The sequence below is a fragment of the Lipophrys pholis genome (genome assembly GCF_963383615.2).
Source record: "Lipophrys pholis genome assembly, chromosome: 2".
NCBI classification, from domain to species: Eukaryota; Metazoa; Chordata; class Actinopteri; order Blenniiformes; family Blenniidae; genus Lipophrys; species Lipophrys pholis.
In genome coordinates, this window is record NC_137636.1 from 5021311 (window position 1) to 5039310 (window position 18000).

Below are 18000 nucleotides of genomic sequence, written 5' to 3' on the forward strand. Positions count from 1 at the left end.
AGCGCTCATCGTGTGTTTATTGGCAAAAAAAAGAACGAGAACGCACATCGTAAGTACACACTGACGACTCCGGGAGTTGTCTTGTTCTCTTGTGTTACCAGGTTAGTGCTTCTCATGCAGACTGTACAGAGAGGAGAGAGGACGGCTCGGCTCAGATTTAAACACTCACAGGAAACTCATTTCTATTTCCACAAAAACATCCATCGAGCTTCCTCGCTCCACATCACTCCGGTTTCACTCCAAAGTGGGTAAAAAAAAACAAAAAAAAAACACACTTCTGGGTTAAACGGTTTGATGTTTAAAGCTCAAAAATGAAAAGTACCTAAAATAAAACAGAGCAGCACTCTCATGCTCTTTAGTAAATCATTATTTCTATTATTTTACAAAATACCGGTAATAAAACTCATTTATCGTCACGGAGAGACCAGCTGGTGGTGATCATTCAAACAATCACTAAAATTATATACAAAGTACCACAACAAACTCAAAAACAGACGGCGTATAAAAAGTCCAAACGTGCCAGTTTCCACAGAAATCTCAGAGCTTTTCTCCACTAAATCCTCCACGTTCGTCCTTAATCCAATTCATCTAAACTAAAACAGCTTTCTAAAGTGCTCAGAGGAAACTGGACCAACGCAAAGAAAACAAGTAAATATAAAGAAACAAACAATATTTTACATTTGGACACTTTTTTTTGTTGTTGTTGCCAAATCCAGGCTGCATTTTCCACTCGGTGTTTCTCCGGTTCCTCAGTACTTTGGTACTTTGGTGTAATCCTCCGTGCGGACATTCCTGCACATGCAGATGGACAGGATCATACCCAGCAGCTGTCAAACACAGAAAAACAGCACATCACCAACCTTCCACCACATGGACAGCGCCCCCCGCAGGACAACATTGTGGTGTAAACGGGGCCTCTGGGTTCTTTGATAAGAGAGAAAATATTGTGAGGAGAAACAACCAGACCAAGATAAAATGGGAGGTAGGAGGACGTGGAAACATTATCTCCAACGTGTAATTATTATAAAAAGGAAAGTGTCAGTACGACACCCACTTCAGATCTCTGAAGATAATAGATGAAAACATGATAAATGAGTTCAATTTGTGACGGAAAATCATGAACATGTCTCATATGATGAGATCGTTAAAGAAGCAGTGCGTTAACTGAGCTTCAGCTCCTCTTACTTATCATAACATCTCCTCCACCGGTGAACTGAGAAATCATCAGGTCCTCTCGACTCGCTACACCATCTGGTGGTCGGAGGTGGTTTTACGAATTGTGGTGAGTTAGCTAGCTTTGAGTTTTAAAATTCCTCAGCTGACATTTGAGTAAAACATTTTTTTTTTATGTTTTCATCTGGTAATTCTACATATTGTACTTTAAAAGGTACAGGAAATACTTTAGGTTTAGCTGTGTGGACGATTTTAGCTTTCACATAAGAAATTACAGTTTTTAAATCACGATTTATTTAGTTATTAACCCGTTAATGCCACTTCAAAATTGTAAATTTTCTTTCCTTCTTTATCCAAGGCTGTATTGTTAATTTAGTCTTTTTTCTTTTCTTCCATTTGTCAGATTTTAGATTATTTGTATTAAGGAAAAAAAATAAACTTTTAAGATTGACATACATTGAATTGTTTGAACGGGTATTAAACTAAAAATTAAAGCTGTAAACTCCAAAGTTTTCAGGAGGTCAATATCCCCATGACTGTTGACTGGTGGGGTGAAGTGCATCATGGGACAGTGAGTGGGCCGTCACGCCGTCGTACCTCGATCAGAGCCACTGCCAGGCAGATTCCCAGGACCACCCCGATGTTGGTGAGGAGCCAGCTCTCCACGCTGGAGGCACAACCCTGAAAACACACGGAATCAGCTTCAACGCCCACAGAACCGAGTGCCGCGATCCAAACGGCGTCTTCCCTTTTGCGTTCACCTGGGAATGGAACACTGAGCTCTACGGCCTCATCCCGACAGGACGCCAGGAGACCGAGCTTACCTCGTCATAGACGGGCCAGTCCATCTGCGTCTGCGCCTCGCAGAAGCCGGTGTCGGAGAGGTTTCCGGTGACCAGCGAGATGTTCTGACAGGAGCAGGGGAACAGCAGCTGGGAGCTGTTCACGATCACCATGTTCCCGTTCCAGTCGTCGCGGCCGTTCCAGCCACAGCACTCCATCTGGACACAGGGTACGGTCAGAACCGGTCAGAACCATCCGAACACAGTCCGAGAAAGAGGAAACTGGCCACAGTGAAGTTTGTCTTCATCAGAATTCTTATTTGTATTAATTTTAATTTTGGACTCCAGCTAGGAATAATATGTGAAAATCATGTTTTCTCCATCTTCAAATTAATTTCCATGATTTTCTGCTCATAGGAGTCACATCACATTAATTCATTCTGTCTTAAATTGAGCAGATGTTGCAGCTTTTCTGGATATTCTGGTTGAGTTTTAGCAGTTTTCATTGTCATCAGAGTATTCTGTACTCACGGTCCTCTGGATGAAGTCCCAGGCCTGCTCCGTGGTGGAGTTGTTCCCGGGGTAGTTATCCAGGACTTTGGTGACGATCCTGGACATCTCCTCGTGTAACTGAAACACAACAATCATGTTTTAGAAATCACAATATGACAGGAGGTGAGGAAAGCAGATTATGAACCTGACACGTTTGTTCTGGGACTGACCACCAGAGGGCGTTAGAGGTCCAAATGAAGGTTTTTCAACCAGCAGCATTAAACACATTTTAGTTCAGTGGCCACATGCAGTCCAATCTCACCTCAAGGAGGCCGGTCCGGTAAAATAGAATAGCCTTTACATTTAAACGTTATCTTCACACAGATGATAAAAAAAAAAATTATATTCTCATAAACAAACAATTACTACAGAAAATGACTATTCTTAAAATAAAGCCAATTCTAATTAAACCTTCTGGTGCAAAATGCAGTGGAATGTCCACAGACCTTCTGCTGTAGCTGTTGCATTATGGGTATTTTTACACCCTGACAGCGTGGCTCTGAGGCTAATGCTAGTTAGCGAGCTTTCATGGCAGCGTCACGATATCTCAGCTCAGGTTTCAGTATGGTGTCGTGTCCACTACTCTGAAGAAATTAGTTTCAACAAATCAATGTTTTCAAAGTGATTTAACTCAACTGATTAATGCCAAACAATCAAAAAAATGCTTTACCACATCCTTCTGGAAGTAGATGAGGAGGCCGGCTGCGATCTGAGCGATGAGGATCAGCACAAGGCAGGCGAAGTACTGAAGAGGAAGAGGAGGAAGAGGAGTGGGATGAGACTCAGAAACATCTGCAGGATCCAGATGTGGCTGCTGTCAGACTGAGTAATTCGAGCTGAGGTGAAGCGCATGAGCTTGGAGTATTTCTGACACACACACACACACACACACACACACACACACACACACACACACACACACACACACACACACACACACACACACACACACACACACACACACACACACACACACACACACACACACACACACACACACACACACACACACACACACACACACACACACACACACACACACACACTAGTGGAGGAAGATGCTCTATAATCTGGATGTTAGTGGGAGGAAGATGCTCTATAATCTGGATGTTAGTGGAGGAAGATGCTCTATAATCTGGACGTTAGACAAAGCGGAGCCTGGCGGTTCTGGTTCTGTTTAAAGTCTCACCAGGCCCAGCAGACAGCGGATCTCATAGACGGCTCCCACACAGCCGAGGAATCCCAGCAGCATGGAGAACGCTCCGACCCCGATCAGGATGTAGCACGCCACCTTCACCGGAGTGGAGTTATCTGAGGAGGAGGAAGATACGGAGGGGCGTCCATCGTTTTACCTTCACCGCTCAGCTGAGAGAACTAAAATATGATGCAATCCTCCAAAACTTTTCACTCAAACTGTGACTAAAACCACCAAGTTTAAACATTTTAACTGCTCTACAGACAGAAAAACATTTCCGGCTTCATTCAAACAATAAAAGTCTAAAATGCTTTCCACATCAAAGTAAATGTCAGAAAAACTAACATACATGATGACTTTAGCCGAGTGGTGATTATTGTTACCATAGGAATCATTAAATGGGTCAGCTGCCCCTCCAGGAGGCAGAACGTTGCCCTCTAGTGGTTGTAGTGTTTATGGACTGGAGCAATGTAGAAAGACGGAAGATAAAGAATTGTACAATTATAATGATAAAAACACAAACACACCCCGGACACAAACTGTTCAAACTTCTCATCTACGCACACTCTATAATGTAAATACTGAAAGTTAACCAGCTCATGTTTACTTCAACATCCTTTTGCACTACTCACCACTGCACTATTATCTATTACCTTATTTAGATATTTGTATATATTAGTTTTTAATTACTTGTTAATATATATTTTTTTGTTTATTGTTATTATTTAATGTTTACATTTGTGTTAAACATGCCTGGCCAATGAAGCTGATTCTGATTCTGAAGAAATAATGCTAATTGACATTAAAATAGATTTTAAAGCGCCTTGAAATGACTGTGTTGGATTTGTAGTTGTAGAGATGAAACTGAATTATTGCCCCGACCAGTGGAACTGCCCTCATTCGGACTGATGTTGTTCACTGACAGTGGTGACTTCACGTCCATAAAAAGCGCTGCGGTGATGAGAAGGTTGATTGTTTCCGCGGCTTGGCGGTGACCCGACCTCCGTGACGTCTGAGGTCCGGCGTCACGACGTGAATGTGGCAGACGGCATCGGGGCAGAAACTGGGCCTCGTTGTGCCCGGCCGTGACTCGGCCTCGTTATTGCCCCTGCTTGATTCCACCACGCGGCTCATCGATCGGAGTCGGGCCGCCACCGGCCGGCTCATAACAGGGCCACTGACTCGGTTCCATTCAGCATCGATACGTGCCGTCAGCCACAGACACAAAGCCGGAGTGTCCGCGGTGCGAGTCAAGCCCGCCGCTGCGTGGCCGCGGCCCGCCGGCTCACGCCACGCTCCGACATGAGTCAGGCGCTGATGCGATGCCTGAGGATGGTGAGGGAAAGCAGAAAGAGGCCAGTGTGTGTGGAGGGAGGACACCTGCTGAGACGGACAAACGTCCTCAGTGACGCCGTGTCAGAGGCCGTCTGTGCCTCACACTGACCGTCTCTTCATCCTCCGTCACAGAACACACATCCCAGGACCGGCTCGTGACCTCTGACGGCGCTTCAGTCTTTTGAGCTCAGTGAGAGCAGACAAACTCTACGGACTCCAGTCGGCTTTATTACAACAATTCCTCTTTATTGTCTGTCTACTGAGCATGTGCAGAACCACCATTGCTGTGCACGCTGCAGTTGCAGTGTTTCAGAAAAGTTGCGTTTCCCCCCCGTTTGCATGGAGATGGAACCGTTTTCAAAAAGTTCTGTTTTCTGGCAGAAAGAAAACGTGGAATCGTGGATTGTTGTATAAACGGGGAGTTAGTCTGCACTGACCTCCAGCTACTCTCCAGAACATTTGTTGCCGACTTTCTCTCCCTGGAGAAAAAAAACCCAGATTCCCTCCTGGAAAGTCTGATCAGTGAAGACAAACACCAACACACGGAGACGGGCAGCTTCCCAGCTCCACAGATCGTCTGGTTCTGATTACATGGACCAGTCAGATACAACACACCTTTGTTTCCACGGCGTTCCTCTGTCTTCATCAAGACAGAGGAACGCCGTGGAGACAGTCTCCACACCCGAGACGCACGAGTCATTCTGCTCCTCCACCAGCCCCAGAAGCCAAGCTCCAGAAGGTGACGTGGTTGTGGGGTTCTGAGGCGGTGACGGAGCTCCTGCAGTGAGAAGCTGGACTCGGAGCGGAAACAGAGAAAATGAAATGACGGATTCCTGAAAATGGAATTTGTTTCTCTGATTGCAGACACAGAGAGGGAACCGTGTGTGGGACTCCATCCAGGAGGCCGTAGCGCCTGATAAACTGAGGAACAGGACCCCAACGAGTCCCTGAGGAGGGTCCACGGTTCGATCCCAACTCATCTAAAGTCTTCAGTTACAGATTTAGAAACACAGTTAACATGGAGGCCAACAGCAGCTTCTGTTACTTGAGTATCTTTTACATTTGGTTTTTGAATCATGTTTAATCCAGAGATTCTGATAAACTGAACCCGTCAGTGTGTTTGAGCTCCGGTTAGTGGAGATCAGCGGTTCCCAAACTTTTTTTTTCTACTGGCAGAAAAAAAACAAAAACAAAAGACAGAACCTGAATGTTTGTAAAAAATCAATCAGGAGACAAACCGCCGCGTGCTCAGCTTTTCATGACAACTGAGCACAATGACAAGCGGAGCATCACGTTTCCATGACAACCGAGAACATGGCAAGCGGCACGTTTGCATGACGACTGAGCATTGTTACGGTGTTACTGACCGGCTACAAATTTATTCCTCCTTCACCGAGACGTTTACTGCCATCAGATTCAAAATCAGCTCCAATCTGGTGTCGGTGTTTTGACGTGAAGAAGAAGTGGATTCACTTGGAAATCATCCTGGACATAATCACACACAATCCCAACCTTTCGGAGGAATCTGGGTTGTCTGAATGCCGTTAAGCGTTAAAACAGTTGAACGTGAAGCCCAGAGCTGGAGCCTACAGCCGGCACTTGGCCTGTTTTCTGCCTGTAAATTACAGCTTTATTTGTTTTGGCCTACAGCGGTCCAGAGGACATAAATCCAGCAGTTTTTCTCGGGTCCTCAGGTTTTTATCAGAGACACAGTCTGCATGGTGGGAAACTTACTGAGGACCACGATGAAGCTCTGATTGTCCAGGAGGAGCCACAGTCCGAAGCCCATGATGACGGCCCCGAACAGCTGCAGCAAAGAGAAAAACAACTTATTTAGTCATTCAGCCTCAATGTCAGGAAACACTTTGAAGCCCACAAGAAAACCTCCATGCATTGATAAGGGGGTCTTCCTGTGTGGTGTTTACATGTTCTCCGTTTCCTCAAACAGTCTAAGGTCCTCTTCTAAATGACGTTTCAAATCAACGGACAAAGTTTTCCATTTTGACGAGAACTCATGTAAACACACTTATGTCTGCGGTGTGTTGGAGACTTTGAAGGTGAATGTAAGAGACCGTCCGACAATTTGTTTAATTTATATTAACAGCTCCCATCACAAGATTGCAATTTGGTTTATTTGTGATCTAAAAAGGCTAAAACCATATATTTTTATGATATAACCAAGCAGGAGGACAGAAGTGACGAATATCAAGCTTTTTTTGGGTGTCCATTTTTTTTCGGTGCTCCGGTGGTTCACACTTTCACCTCATATTAACAGGTCTCTTTTAATCCAATTAACTAATTCAAGTTTACAATAAAACCTTCCTTTCAACTCCAGTTGGTGCAGCTGAGTCCTGCCACCACATATGTACCTACAGATGTGATGGGAACCAATCAGCTCATGAGAGCCGAGAACTTCTGAAGGTGGAGCGCGAGGTCCTTCCGCCCGGAGTCCAGATGGAGGTGAAGAAGGTGGATGGATGAGGAAGGCCAGATGTATTGGGTGTGAGCAGCGGGTTCCTCAGCTCTGATTCTGGATTTGTGGTTCTCTGTGTATATTTGGTACTTTGGTTCAAGTATTTGAATGGACGGACGGACGGATGAGTGCAGACTTCCAAACACTCTCAGTGAGTGAGAGTGTGTGTGTGTGTGTGTGTGTTTAGCTCTCAGATTACATCTCCAAACGCATCATCAGCACTGTAATTAAAGAGTCACAGACCAACCGGAGCGTCAGTCAGCTGATCCTGGTCCAACACTTCAGTGGATGAACATCCAGCAGTTTTCATTTTGTTTGGTCTAAAACAGATGCTGAGCGTCGAGCAGGGATGTTGAGCTGAACGAACTGTATTCCAGAATACTAGGAACACGCCGTTGGACGATCACAGGTCACCACCACAGTTTTAAACTATGGATGCATCTACTCTCCAGTTACTCTATTACTTTACTACTGTTCACTGCTGTTGTAGATGTATGAAGAGGAGGAGAAGGAGGAACGATAGTAGAACTGTTGAAGGAAAAACTCTGTGACTTGATGGTGCAGTTTGGCAGCCTCGCCTCCGTCAGTCTGCCCCGGAGCAGCTGTGGCTACATACGGAGTTTACCACCATCCAGTATGGAGTGAATGAATAATGCAATGTATAGCGCGATATAAAAGCCATTCTAATGTTTGGGGGCGGGGCGGCATGTCGCTGGAACCACATCAAACATGCTCACACACGTAAGATGACGTCACCCTGATCTGTCTATCGCTGGCGCCAGGACAACTCAGCCACACTTATAAGCAGCTTCTTGATACCAACACAGACAGAAGCAATCGGCACATCGCCTTCAAGAAATTGTGTTTTTTTTCTTATCCTCCATTTAAATGGAATGAAAGAATGGTATGAGAACCCTCCTATTGTGTTTGTTTGATTCTATGTATTAATTACTTTTGCCTGCAGCATGTATGAATCAAAACTTAGGCCCTGTTAACTCGACAATGATATCAAGTGAAATCGGAAAACTTTCATTGCGTTTTCGGTTTGGAACTTTTAAAAAAACGCTCCGACTTGGTCGCCATGTAGACGGAGGAAACGCTGCTACTACTCATGCGCGTCACAAATGTGTACACGTGTTCTCCCAGTGATAATGTTTTTGGCGTATTGTTCACTGCGACGATGGTTTCATTACAAAAATGACCAACAGCACCAACTTGTGGTCTGGCATGCAAACTGCATCGTTTTCAAAGTGATGTGTAAATGTGAAACTTTGACACACGAGACAGATACTCACAAAGAAGATGAGGTTGAAGAGGAACAAGAAGTACTTGCTCGCGGTCAAGCAGCCTTTTCCCATGATGCCTTTTTTTTACCTGCGAACAAGACACAAACAGAGTCAGCGCTGCAGGCTGCATGACGCTCGGAAGCCTCCAGATTAATGGCAGCGCGGCTCGGGGATCAGACTGCGGTGAACGAGGGGCGACAGATGCTGTGAGACCTCCAGACCTCCGGAGATAAGCTCGACCCGAGAGGGGGCGGGTCAAATCTGAAGGATTACACCCACAACACCAGTACAACCTCAATCTGAGAGGAGGAGGAGGAGGAGGAGGAAGAGGAGGTTATGTTGATTCTTTGAAGCTATGACAGTAAATATCTAAAACTGATGAAAAGAAAGGACGAAGAACTGGAAGGAATAAAGAAGAAGAAAAAGTAGGACTGTAGACAAAGTGGGTGGAAAGGAATTCTGCACGTGTGTTTATAATTTCTGCTTCAACATAATTTGTGTTAAATGTTTTGATATTTTGAGATTTCGACAGCTGTAAATGTTTACACACCTCAAATCTGGTCCAATAAAAGAAACCAGAGGTCAGAGGTCGCCTGCTGTTTGCTCTCGGGGTATTCAATCTCGTTTTCACAGCGTCACGCTGGAGAACGAGAACGTTGAAGTGTTATTATCAGAGGCCTCGGTTCAGATTTGACATGTGGGAACATTTTAATCGACTGGTCACTGGAAGCAATAAAGGAAAATCCCAGTGGCCCTGAACGCCTCCCCGCAGGCCCCGTACGATAAATCGACGAGTGAAAGATGGAGGTCGACCCACTTCACGCTCACTGTATCTGGGTTACTGTAACAGTGTGTGTGTGTGTGTGTGTGTGTGTGTGTGTGTGGCGAGGAGGCGACAGATGGAAGTGAGCCTCGGCAAACAGAAACAGTCTGTGATGCTGTGCAGGAAGTTTCACAGAAGAGTCAGGTGCCAAATTCTGCCCCAAGAGGTAAGGTCAAAGGTCAGCTCTTATCTTGACTCCATGTCACTCCAGGCAGAAATCTGGGTGTAATTATGGACTCTGACGTGAAATTCAACCGCCACATTAAGAGCTTGTTTACGTGACCACGTTTCAAGTGAAAACGCAGCATTTTTGCGTTTTTTTGTTTCATTAAAGTTTCGCTTTTCCGCAATGTTTTGAAAACAATGTAGTTTGTGCTTTCCCGTTTCCACGGAGACGGAGTGTTTTTAAAAAGTTGTGTTCTCAGTGACCCCCGAGCACCGTTGCCGTGTAAACGGACGCACGAAAAGTTTTTGCTTTTCCACTTGAAAACGTAGTGTAAACAGCGTCTGCTTTAGACACCATCTGTAGTTCAGTATATCATTTGCATACGTACATAAAAACCCAGTTATCAAAAACCAAAACTAAGAGTCGTTTTCATTTTTAACAGTCTCCTGGTAAAATTCCCAGTTTAAATTTCACACAGACTTTCTTTATCTTCACTGTCTCCAAATTGCTGCTGTCATATTTACGACAGCCACCAGAGGGTGACATGAACCATATTTTGTAGATACAGTAGGTGTAGTCGAGCCCTTCAATCGCATATTTACAGCGTCTAATAAATATCAATAACATTTATCAGTATCAGAGGAGAAAACGCAGATCGATTCATTTTAGAGTGACCGTGCTCGGTTCCTCTTTCTAAGAGATCTGCTGACGTAAAAAAAAAAAAAACAGAAAAAGAAGCCAAGCAGATTTAAAGACATGATGGAGGCTTTCTGCAGCTCCAAACTCTGAACTGAAGGTCGTAAACATGACGAGGCTTCAAGGCTCTATTAAAAAAAAAAAAGAAAAGGAAAAAAAAAGAAAAAAAAAGAAAATCCGCCCGTGAAACAAAGACTTCAGTTAAATTCAAAAGTGCCACGAAGCTGCTGTGAGCTGCAGCTGGATTAAAAACAGAAACAGAAAGAGTCTGCAGCGAGGACACACACCAGGTTTCAATTAACACACACACACACACACACACACACACACACACACACACACACACACACACACACACACACACACACACACACACACACACACACACACACACACACACACACACACACACACACACACACACACACACACACACACACACACACACACACACACACACACACACACACACACACACACACACACACACACACACACACACACACACACACACACACACTTTTAGAATTACAGTTGTTTGCTGCCAGAGTTAAACCACTCGTCAGTCAGACTACTAGTTGTTTAGTCGGTTATGGTTAGTTTTAGCTGTAGTTGTAGTTTCAGTCGGTGTTGAGTGAACGGCCTCCCATGTGCAGATAATTACAGCAGAATAAATCAACACGAGACGTTCAAAGACAAACAGAAACTCCAGCACTCTGCAAGGCGGCTTTAACCGTTTCCACACTCACAGGACTCGTATAAACTACAGTTTACGAGGAATACACGATGAAACCCCTACGAGCTGCAGAGTGAGGGGATGAAACGGTGAGAACAACATGAACCGACCCAGGATTCTCTCTGGTTCACACACCGACAAACTGGTAATAAGATAATATTCTAAAGATGATAACTCCTCCAGATGTTTCCCTTTCACTTTGTTCAATGAGCCGTGAGTGCACAACCGAACAGCCTCAACAAAGCTGACAGAAACTAAGTGTGATTTCAATATCAAGTCATGAACCTTTTCCTCAGTCTCGTGGTGTTTTTACCGTTTCTGTGAGGACCTGAATGAAAAGTGCCTTAAAAATAAAGTTTGATTGATTTTCCAGCGGCTGATGGGAAACCTAGGCCTGCTTACTGAAGTATTGTCATAAAAGAAAAGCTACAAGAGGAAGTCTCTCTCTCTCTCTCTACAACATTTTTCTTTAAGTCCTCTTGTGAAACACAATATGAACACAGTCCCAACACAGCGTGAAAACAGTCCAACTAAGTCCGAAAAAAGTCTTAAAAATAGTCTCTTTGGATCAGGACAACAGGAAGGAGCTCTCTGCTTCTTTTATTCTGACATCAAAACACACTGAAACAATTCACCCCAAAGAATTAAAGACACACTTCTGGAGCACACTCAAGACTTCTGCTCAATATTCCCTTTCTCACAATGAAATCCGCAGTCTGGGTGTTTCGACTGGCCGCAGTCTGACAAGAGGTCCGACTGAAATCTACGGAATGCCGACCACTCCGCTTTTATTTTCCAGTGAACCGTCTCTGTGGAGTCAGAGTGAGGCCTCCGTGTTAAACAGCTCCAGGTAATAAACGCGCTTCACTCCTCTGAAACAGTCTCGGTGCAAAAAGGTCTGAAATGAACCCGGCTAAACCATCTGCATCGTAAAAACATCTGAAATAGGAAATGTCCCGGGAATAAACTGTGGAAACACTGATACAGATGTCGTTAGCATGTAGCAGCATGTAGCAGCATTTAAGAAAGGTGCGTTCCCCCCCCCCCCCCCCCCCCCCCCCCGTTTCCACGGAGATGGAGCATTTTCAAAAAGTTGCATTTTCAGTGGCTGCGAGCACCGTGGTCATGTGAACGGATCCAATCGCTACAAAAGTTTCCACTTAAAAAATAAAATCATAATCGGGGCCTCAAGGAGTCGGGATGTAAAACTGTCCTGCCTGGAGTATTAATCTGATCATGTGAGCAAGTTTGAAACAATATTAGAACAAATATTATAAAAAAAAAAAAACATCATGTGAGCAGCTGATTTCTCCCTTTCAGAACATTTTTCTACTTTCTCAATGTTGTTTCTAAAATGTGGGCTTTAAATGAAATAATCCAGCCAGAGAAATAATCCAATGTAGTGATTCTGTTTGATTCAGAGTTAGAGAGCTTCTCCGGCTGGACGACTTGTCTGGAGTGTGTCACAGTGACGGAGTGACAGTCGTGTTGTTTCTGTGTGAAGGAACGTCATCAGAACACAACACTGTGTGTTTACAGCGTCTGTCTCCGATCTCTGCACAATCGGCTCCCTTGTTCTCCTCGTTCCATAAACGGCTCCTGATATATTCGCAGCCTGAAGTTAAAATCTCAAATCAGAGCAAAAAAACAAAAAACAAAGACGAGGTTTGTTTTGAACTTGGGATCCGCCCACACGTCCCAAAAAGACACAGATGCTCTCTTTTGATTTAATTTTACACAAAGTCATCTGAATGTGACACCGCTCACTGGAAAGACAAAAATCCAAGGAAAAAGGCCTAAAAAGTGATATTTGTCCTTTTGGGCTTGATCTTCATCAAGAAACTGACTCGAGGTTACGTCAGCGTAAAGATGGAGTCCACCTTCATTGTTATTTCCGTGTTCTTCAGGGAGAAAAGTGATAAACTGGGAATGTTGGCGTCAAGCTAAACATTACTCGCATCCAAACGTGCTAATATTTACATATATGCTAATAGTTATGCTACTTAGGAGCACATTCATGGTAGAAGTGAGCATGTAGAGGTTAATGAAAAATTATTTTTAACAATAACTACACAGAGACGGTGCCCAAGTGTTTCTGGAAAGTTGCGTTTTCGCCCGATTACATGACAACAGAGTCGGGGTGTTTTGAACAAGTTCCAGTTTGAGGGCCGTTTCCAAAAAGTTGCGTTTTCAGTGTAATCCAGTTACGTATCGAGTCCAACCAAAGTTGTCATGTGTTTTCACTTGCCGCGTCAACGGGCCCTCAAGCAGGTGGTCATAATGTTATGGCTGGTGGGTGTGTTTCCTCCTCCTCCCCCTCCTCCTCCTCCTCCTCCTCCACCTCCCCCTCCTCCTCCTACAAAACAAAAGCTGCTCTCTCACCAGACAAAAGATTGAAACTGGACCTCGGAGCTTCTGTTCAGACGCTCAGAACGAGGCCACGCCTCCGAGATCAAACAACCACCAACACTCAGATTACAGCTGCAACACCAACCGCTGGTTCTTCATCATCACACTCGTCACAGCGTCAGGATTCACTGTGAACTCGAGGGCTTAAATCACCAATCAGTTTGTGGATCAGGAGAAGAATCCAGAGTGGCTTCAGGGGGGACGCTCCAGAGGGAACGACCTTGGTCAGAATGTCTAAACCAGCAGATCTAAAAACACCTTCATTCACCCACTTTGGTTAGTTTGCATAGTTGACCTGTGTGAAGACAGTTTGTCTCTCTGTGGTTCCACCCTGAAGTCCAGAACCTTCTGACAGAACCTTCTGCCAGAAGCTCGGAAACTGACCCGGGATTTGTGGGTTTTTCTTAAGTCTTTTTATGGACCTGGATTTGGTCTTTCTTCCTAACTTGTTACTAGACTCGGTTCTGGTTTTGTTTGAACATGGTTGTGGACCCGGTTTTGGTCTGGTGGACCTGGTTTTGGTTTTGTTTCAAACCCGATTTTGGTCTTGTTTTGGACCTGAATTTGGACCTTGTTCGGGACATGGTTTTTATCTTTGTTCCTAATTTGTTGTGGACCTGGTTTTGACCTGGTTTAGGACCCAGTTCAGAACCCGGTTCAGGACCTTGTTCAAGACCTTGTTCAGGACCTGGTTCAAGAGAAAGTGGTCCTGGACTAGCCTGAGCTTGTCTGGAGCTGAATCCTTTGTGTCTGATGGGATAAAAACCGGTTCCTCCCGCTCTGATTGGTCGGCGGTTCACGTTTCCATCAGGAGCTCCGCAGGTTCCTGCAGCTTGTTTAGACCCAGACGTCCACGTTTTCCAACATGAAGCATGTCAACAGGAATGTGGCTCCTGTTTTTATCAGTCCTGTGACGCCTGAACGCAACACCGCAAATGTCTCACAAGTCCGAACCCAGAAAACAACAACAGGCAGAGGGACAGAAGCAGGTTTGGATTTGTTCTTGGAAGCGATGGGAATATAAAGAACTGGTTTCACACCTCACTGAAACACAGTAACACTCCAGTCAAAGCCAGAACTGAGAGTTTAGATTCAGATTCTTTTGGAATTTTAAACACTCATCTGGGTCTTGGACGTCTTTTAAAGCCGAACTGGTTCTTTGCGAATCATTAAAGACGTTGTTTGGAGTCGATATAGACTCATTTATCACCTTGATAGTGATTGTGATAACAATAACAATAACAATAACCAACCTTGTCTGGTTCCGTATTTTTACTGACTATTTAGAGAGAACAGATTAAATCTGGTTTAAGACCATTTAAAATCTGGTTCAGGTCTCAAAACTTGATTCAAACTTTTATACTTATATATATATATATATATTTATATGGCGACGCCATCTTTGATATCCCAGAAGCCCTTGCGGCAGGTTTCCCAAGATGACGTCAGTTTGATGGCTACAAATTCCAGTTTGTTTGTAAACAGGTCTGACTTTGTTGTGACGGGTTTAGGCAACTGCAGGTTGGAAATGAGCGGAAATGAGTGGGTGATGTTCTGGTTTAGTTTATTCTCAGTGCAGAGATGATACTTTTATCAGAAGGATATTCTAAAGATTTCTTTCCTGGTAGAGTGACTTTAATATAAAACGGTTGTTGACTTTGGGCTCGACTCTTTGAGACCTGATTTGAACCCAGTTTTAGTCCCGGTTCTGGTCCGACTGCTGTGTGGGACTTTTCGATCGACTGGATTTCTCAATGATCTGTCAGCGCGAGCTTCCGGGCCGCGCTCGCACCGTTCAGGTACTTTCCCCCGCAGGCTCATTCCTGTGAACCGGGCCGACAGGTTACGGCGACGCCTCACGGCTGCAGCAACATGCTGCCGTGTTCAGGGTTCACATTCAGACAGATCAGACTGATGACGGCGAATGTGAAACCACCACCGGCGAGCGGCTGGAAAGGTAATCGAGGTCGCGGCGCGGTGTGGCGAGCCCACCGCACCGCGCCGCGGCGATTTACGGCCTCACGCGTGGAGCCGAGGTCGACGGTGAACGGCATGAGCGCATCGCACTGACCCACATTTCCACCACCAGCAGCAGAACGCCGGCTGCCACACGAGCGAGTGTGAACAGTGGTGACGTTTCAGGCGGGGGTCAGGCGGAGACGGAGGCAGCTCGCTGGCCCCGGGTCAGCGCAGCTCAGACAGAAACGGCTTTCACTTCAATCATAATCGTTCTACAATTAAACTACTGAACGATGCGCACGGCAAGAAGACAAAGACACGCCGTGAAGACACACAAAAGGGGCAGAACCATAAAAAAAAAAAAACGACACCGAACGAGCACAAAGACGGTGGAAACGTTACTACTGGTCTTGTCGTAAACAGTTCTTCTGCACATGCTCAGTAGATGGACAAATAACAACAATGACTCCCAGTCCATAATCTCACTGGACTTGGTAGTTTTGTAGTTGACGGTTTATAGCGTATGGCTTCATTACCAAACCCAACAACAGCACCCACTAGTGGCCCGACATCAAAACGACATTGCTTCTAGAGTTTCTGCCGTTTCCCTGGAGATCGACATCGTTTTCAAAACTTTTCTGAAAGGAAAACGCAAAAATACAATTCCTCTTCGTTCCTGGAACATGAAGAAAGTTCCTGTGACGGTAAATGGATTTCACTTATATTGTGTTTATCCACCGCTTGAGCGGTCCCGATTTACGTAAATCACATTCACACGTTCACACACACACTCACACACACTGTGTTGGTAAAGAAACTTCATGTGGACAGGCAGAGATGAGTAATCAAACCTGCAACTTTCGGATTCCAATAAATGAGCCACATGATTCCTGACACATGAAGAATGTTCCTGTTACTTGTAGAATTCGACGGTCGACATGCGGCCGTATGAAACTACAGCAAAGACATTGAACCAGAGGATTTGCAGCTCGTTTTCTTCTTTACAACATTTCGGTTTCAAGAAAATTAAAACGACAGAAAGGTCTCCAGGTGTCGTGTCAGCGGGAGCTCCAGTCAGAAACTTTACAGCTTTAACTCTGAATTTAATCAGATTTTACTGGGGGGAGTCATTCGTTTTGGCTTTGTGAAGCCTGAAAGCTTCGTCCGAATCAAACAGTCAAAATGAGAATAAAACTGATTCTATCCACGTCACGTGAAGGTGGAACCACAATCAGTCCATTTTAATCCAAATAAATCTAAATTAACAGCTTTCTCTGTGTATAAGCTTTGAATACTTTATTTTACAGATTGTGAAAGAAGCATTGATTGAAATGACTAAACATTTATTTAAATATATTTCATCGTTTCGTCTGATTTATTTATTTTTTATCCTAAATTGAAACCACATCACATTTTGTATTAAATCTTTACATATTTTAGTGGATTTAGTTTCATTGTAAAGCTTTTTTTTTTTTGGTGGATTTCAGCATTTTAACTGTTTGGTCACTGACTTTCTTTTGGTTTCCTTCAGACTAATAATTGTACATTGATCAGCAGTAAAATAACTCTTTTCACCCGATTGGTGTTTCCTACTTGAACACAAAATCAATAAATGACATGAAAAACATTCTGCAACTGAAAAGCAGAAAGTTTTCGCAGCAAACTATAGATTCTATGGTGGATTTTAAACTTCGTCAGCTGGAAATGTTGAAGGATGAGCGACTTTCTACACATTTCACTGTGAAAATGACACATACGAGTACTGACTTGACAGTATTGCTATTTCCCGAGATTACATTCAGTACCTGATGAAATAGAAAGGCACACAAATGAGATTAAAACACCGTTCCTGGCCTGAAGCTGCTGATAATTACAGACAGAACAACAAGCGTCAGAAAGTCCAGCGTCACTTTCACTTCAACAAGATCAGCTCCTCTTTCGAGTTTATATTTCTCAGGCTTAAACAACCGCAAAGTGCACATTCCTTCCTGTGCTGAACATTTCCAGAGGTTAAAGTAGTTTTCTGGGCTCATTGAACCCGCAGAACCCCGCAGCGGTGCGGTACTCACGTGTGTGTGCGCGCGCGGTCGAAGTGCGGAGAAACGCGTCCTGCGTGCGGCTGCGGGAATCTGGACTGATCAAGGGGGTCAGACAGGGACCAGGGGGAGAGAGGAGGAGCAGCAGGGGGAGAGAGGAGGAGCAGCAGGGGGAGAGAGGAGGGAGAGAGGAGGAGCTGGGCCTCACTCAAGTTCTCCTCCAGCTCCCCCGTGTGGCCGAAATCGGAACAGCCAATCAGAGAGGGGATAAAATATGATGGTATGATGACTATGATAAAATACAATAATAATGATGGATAATAATAATGAGGAGGTGGAAGAGGAGGAGGAGCTATAGCAGGAGGTGACGTCTGTTTTC

The 18000-nt window shown here is 44.6% G+C and overlaps 1 protein-coding gene across 1 annotated transcript; it reads right to left on the bottom strand.

Moving 5' to 3' along the window:
• LOC308106799 (CD82 antigen-like) lies at positions 1-17756 on the bottom strand. The gene is made up of 9 exons (XM_080458758.1): positions 17655-17756; positions 8806-8884; positions 6772-6844; positions 3697-3818; positions 3178-3252; positions 2487-2585; positions 1998-2174; positions 1771-1854; positions 1-827 (listed from the first exon to the last, which is right to left on the bottom strand). The coding sequence occupies exons 2-9, from the start codon at positions 8866-8868 to the stop codon at positions 750-752; spliced, it is 771 nt and encodes a 256-aa protein (XP_080314884.1). The 5' UTR covers positions 8869-8884; positions 17655-17756; the 3' UTR covers positions 1-749.
• Between the last annotated feature and the right edge of the window lie 244 nt (positions 17757-18000).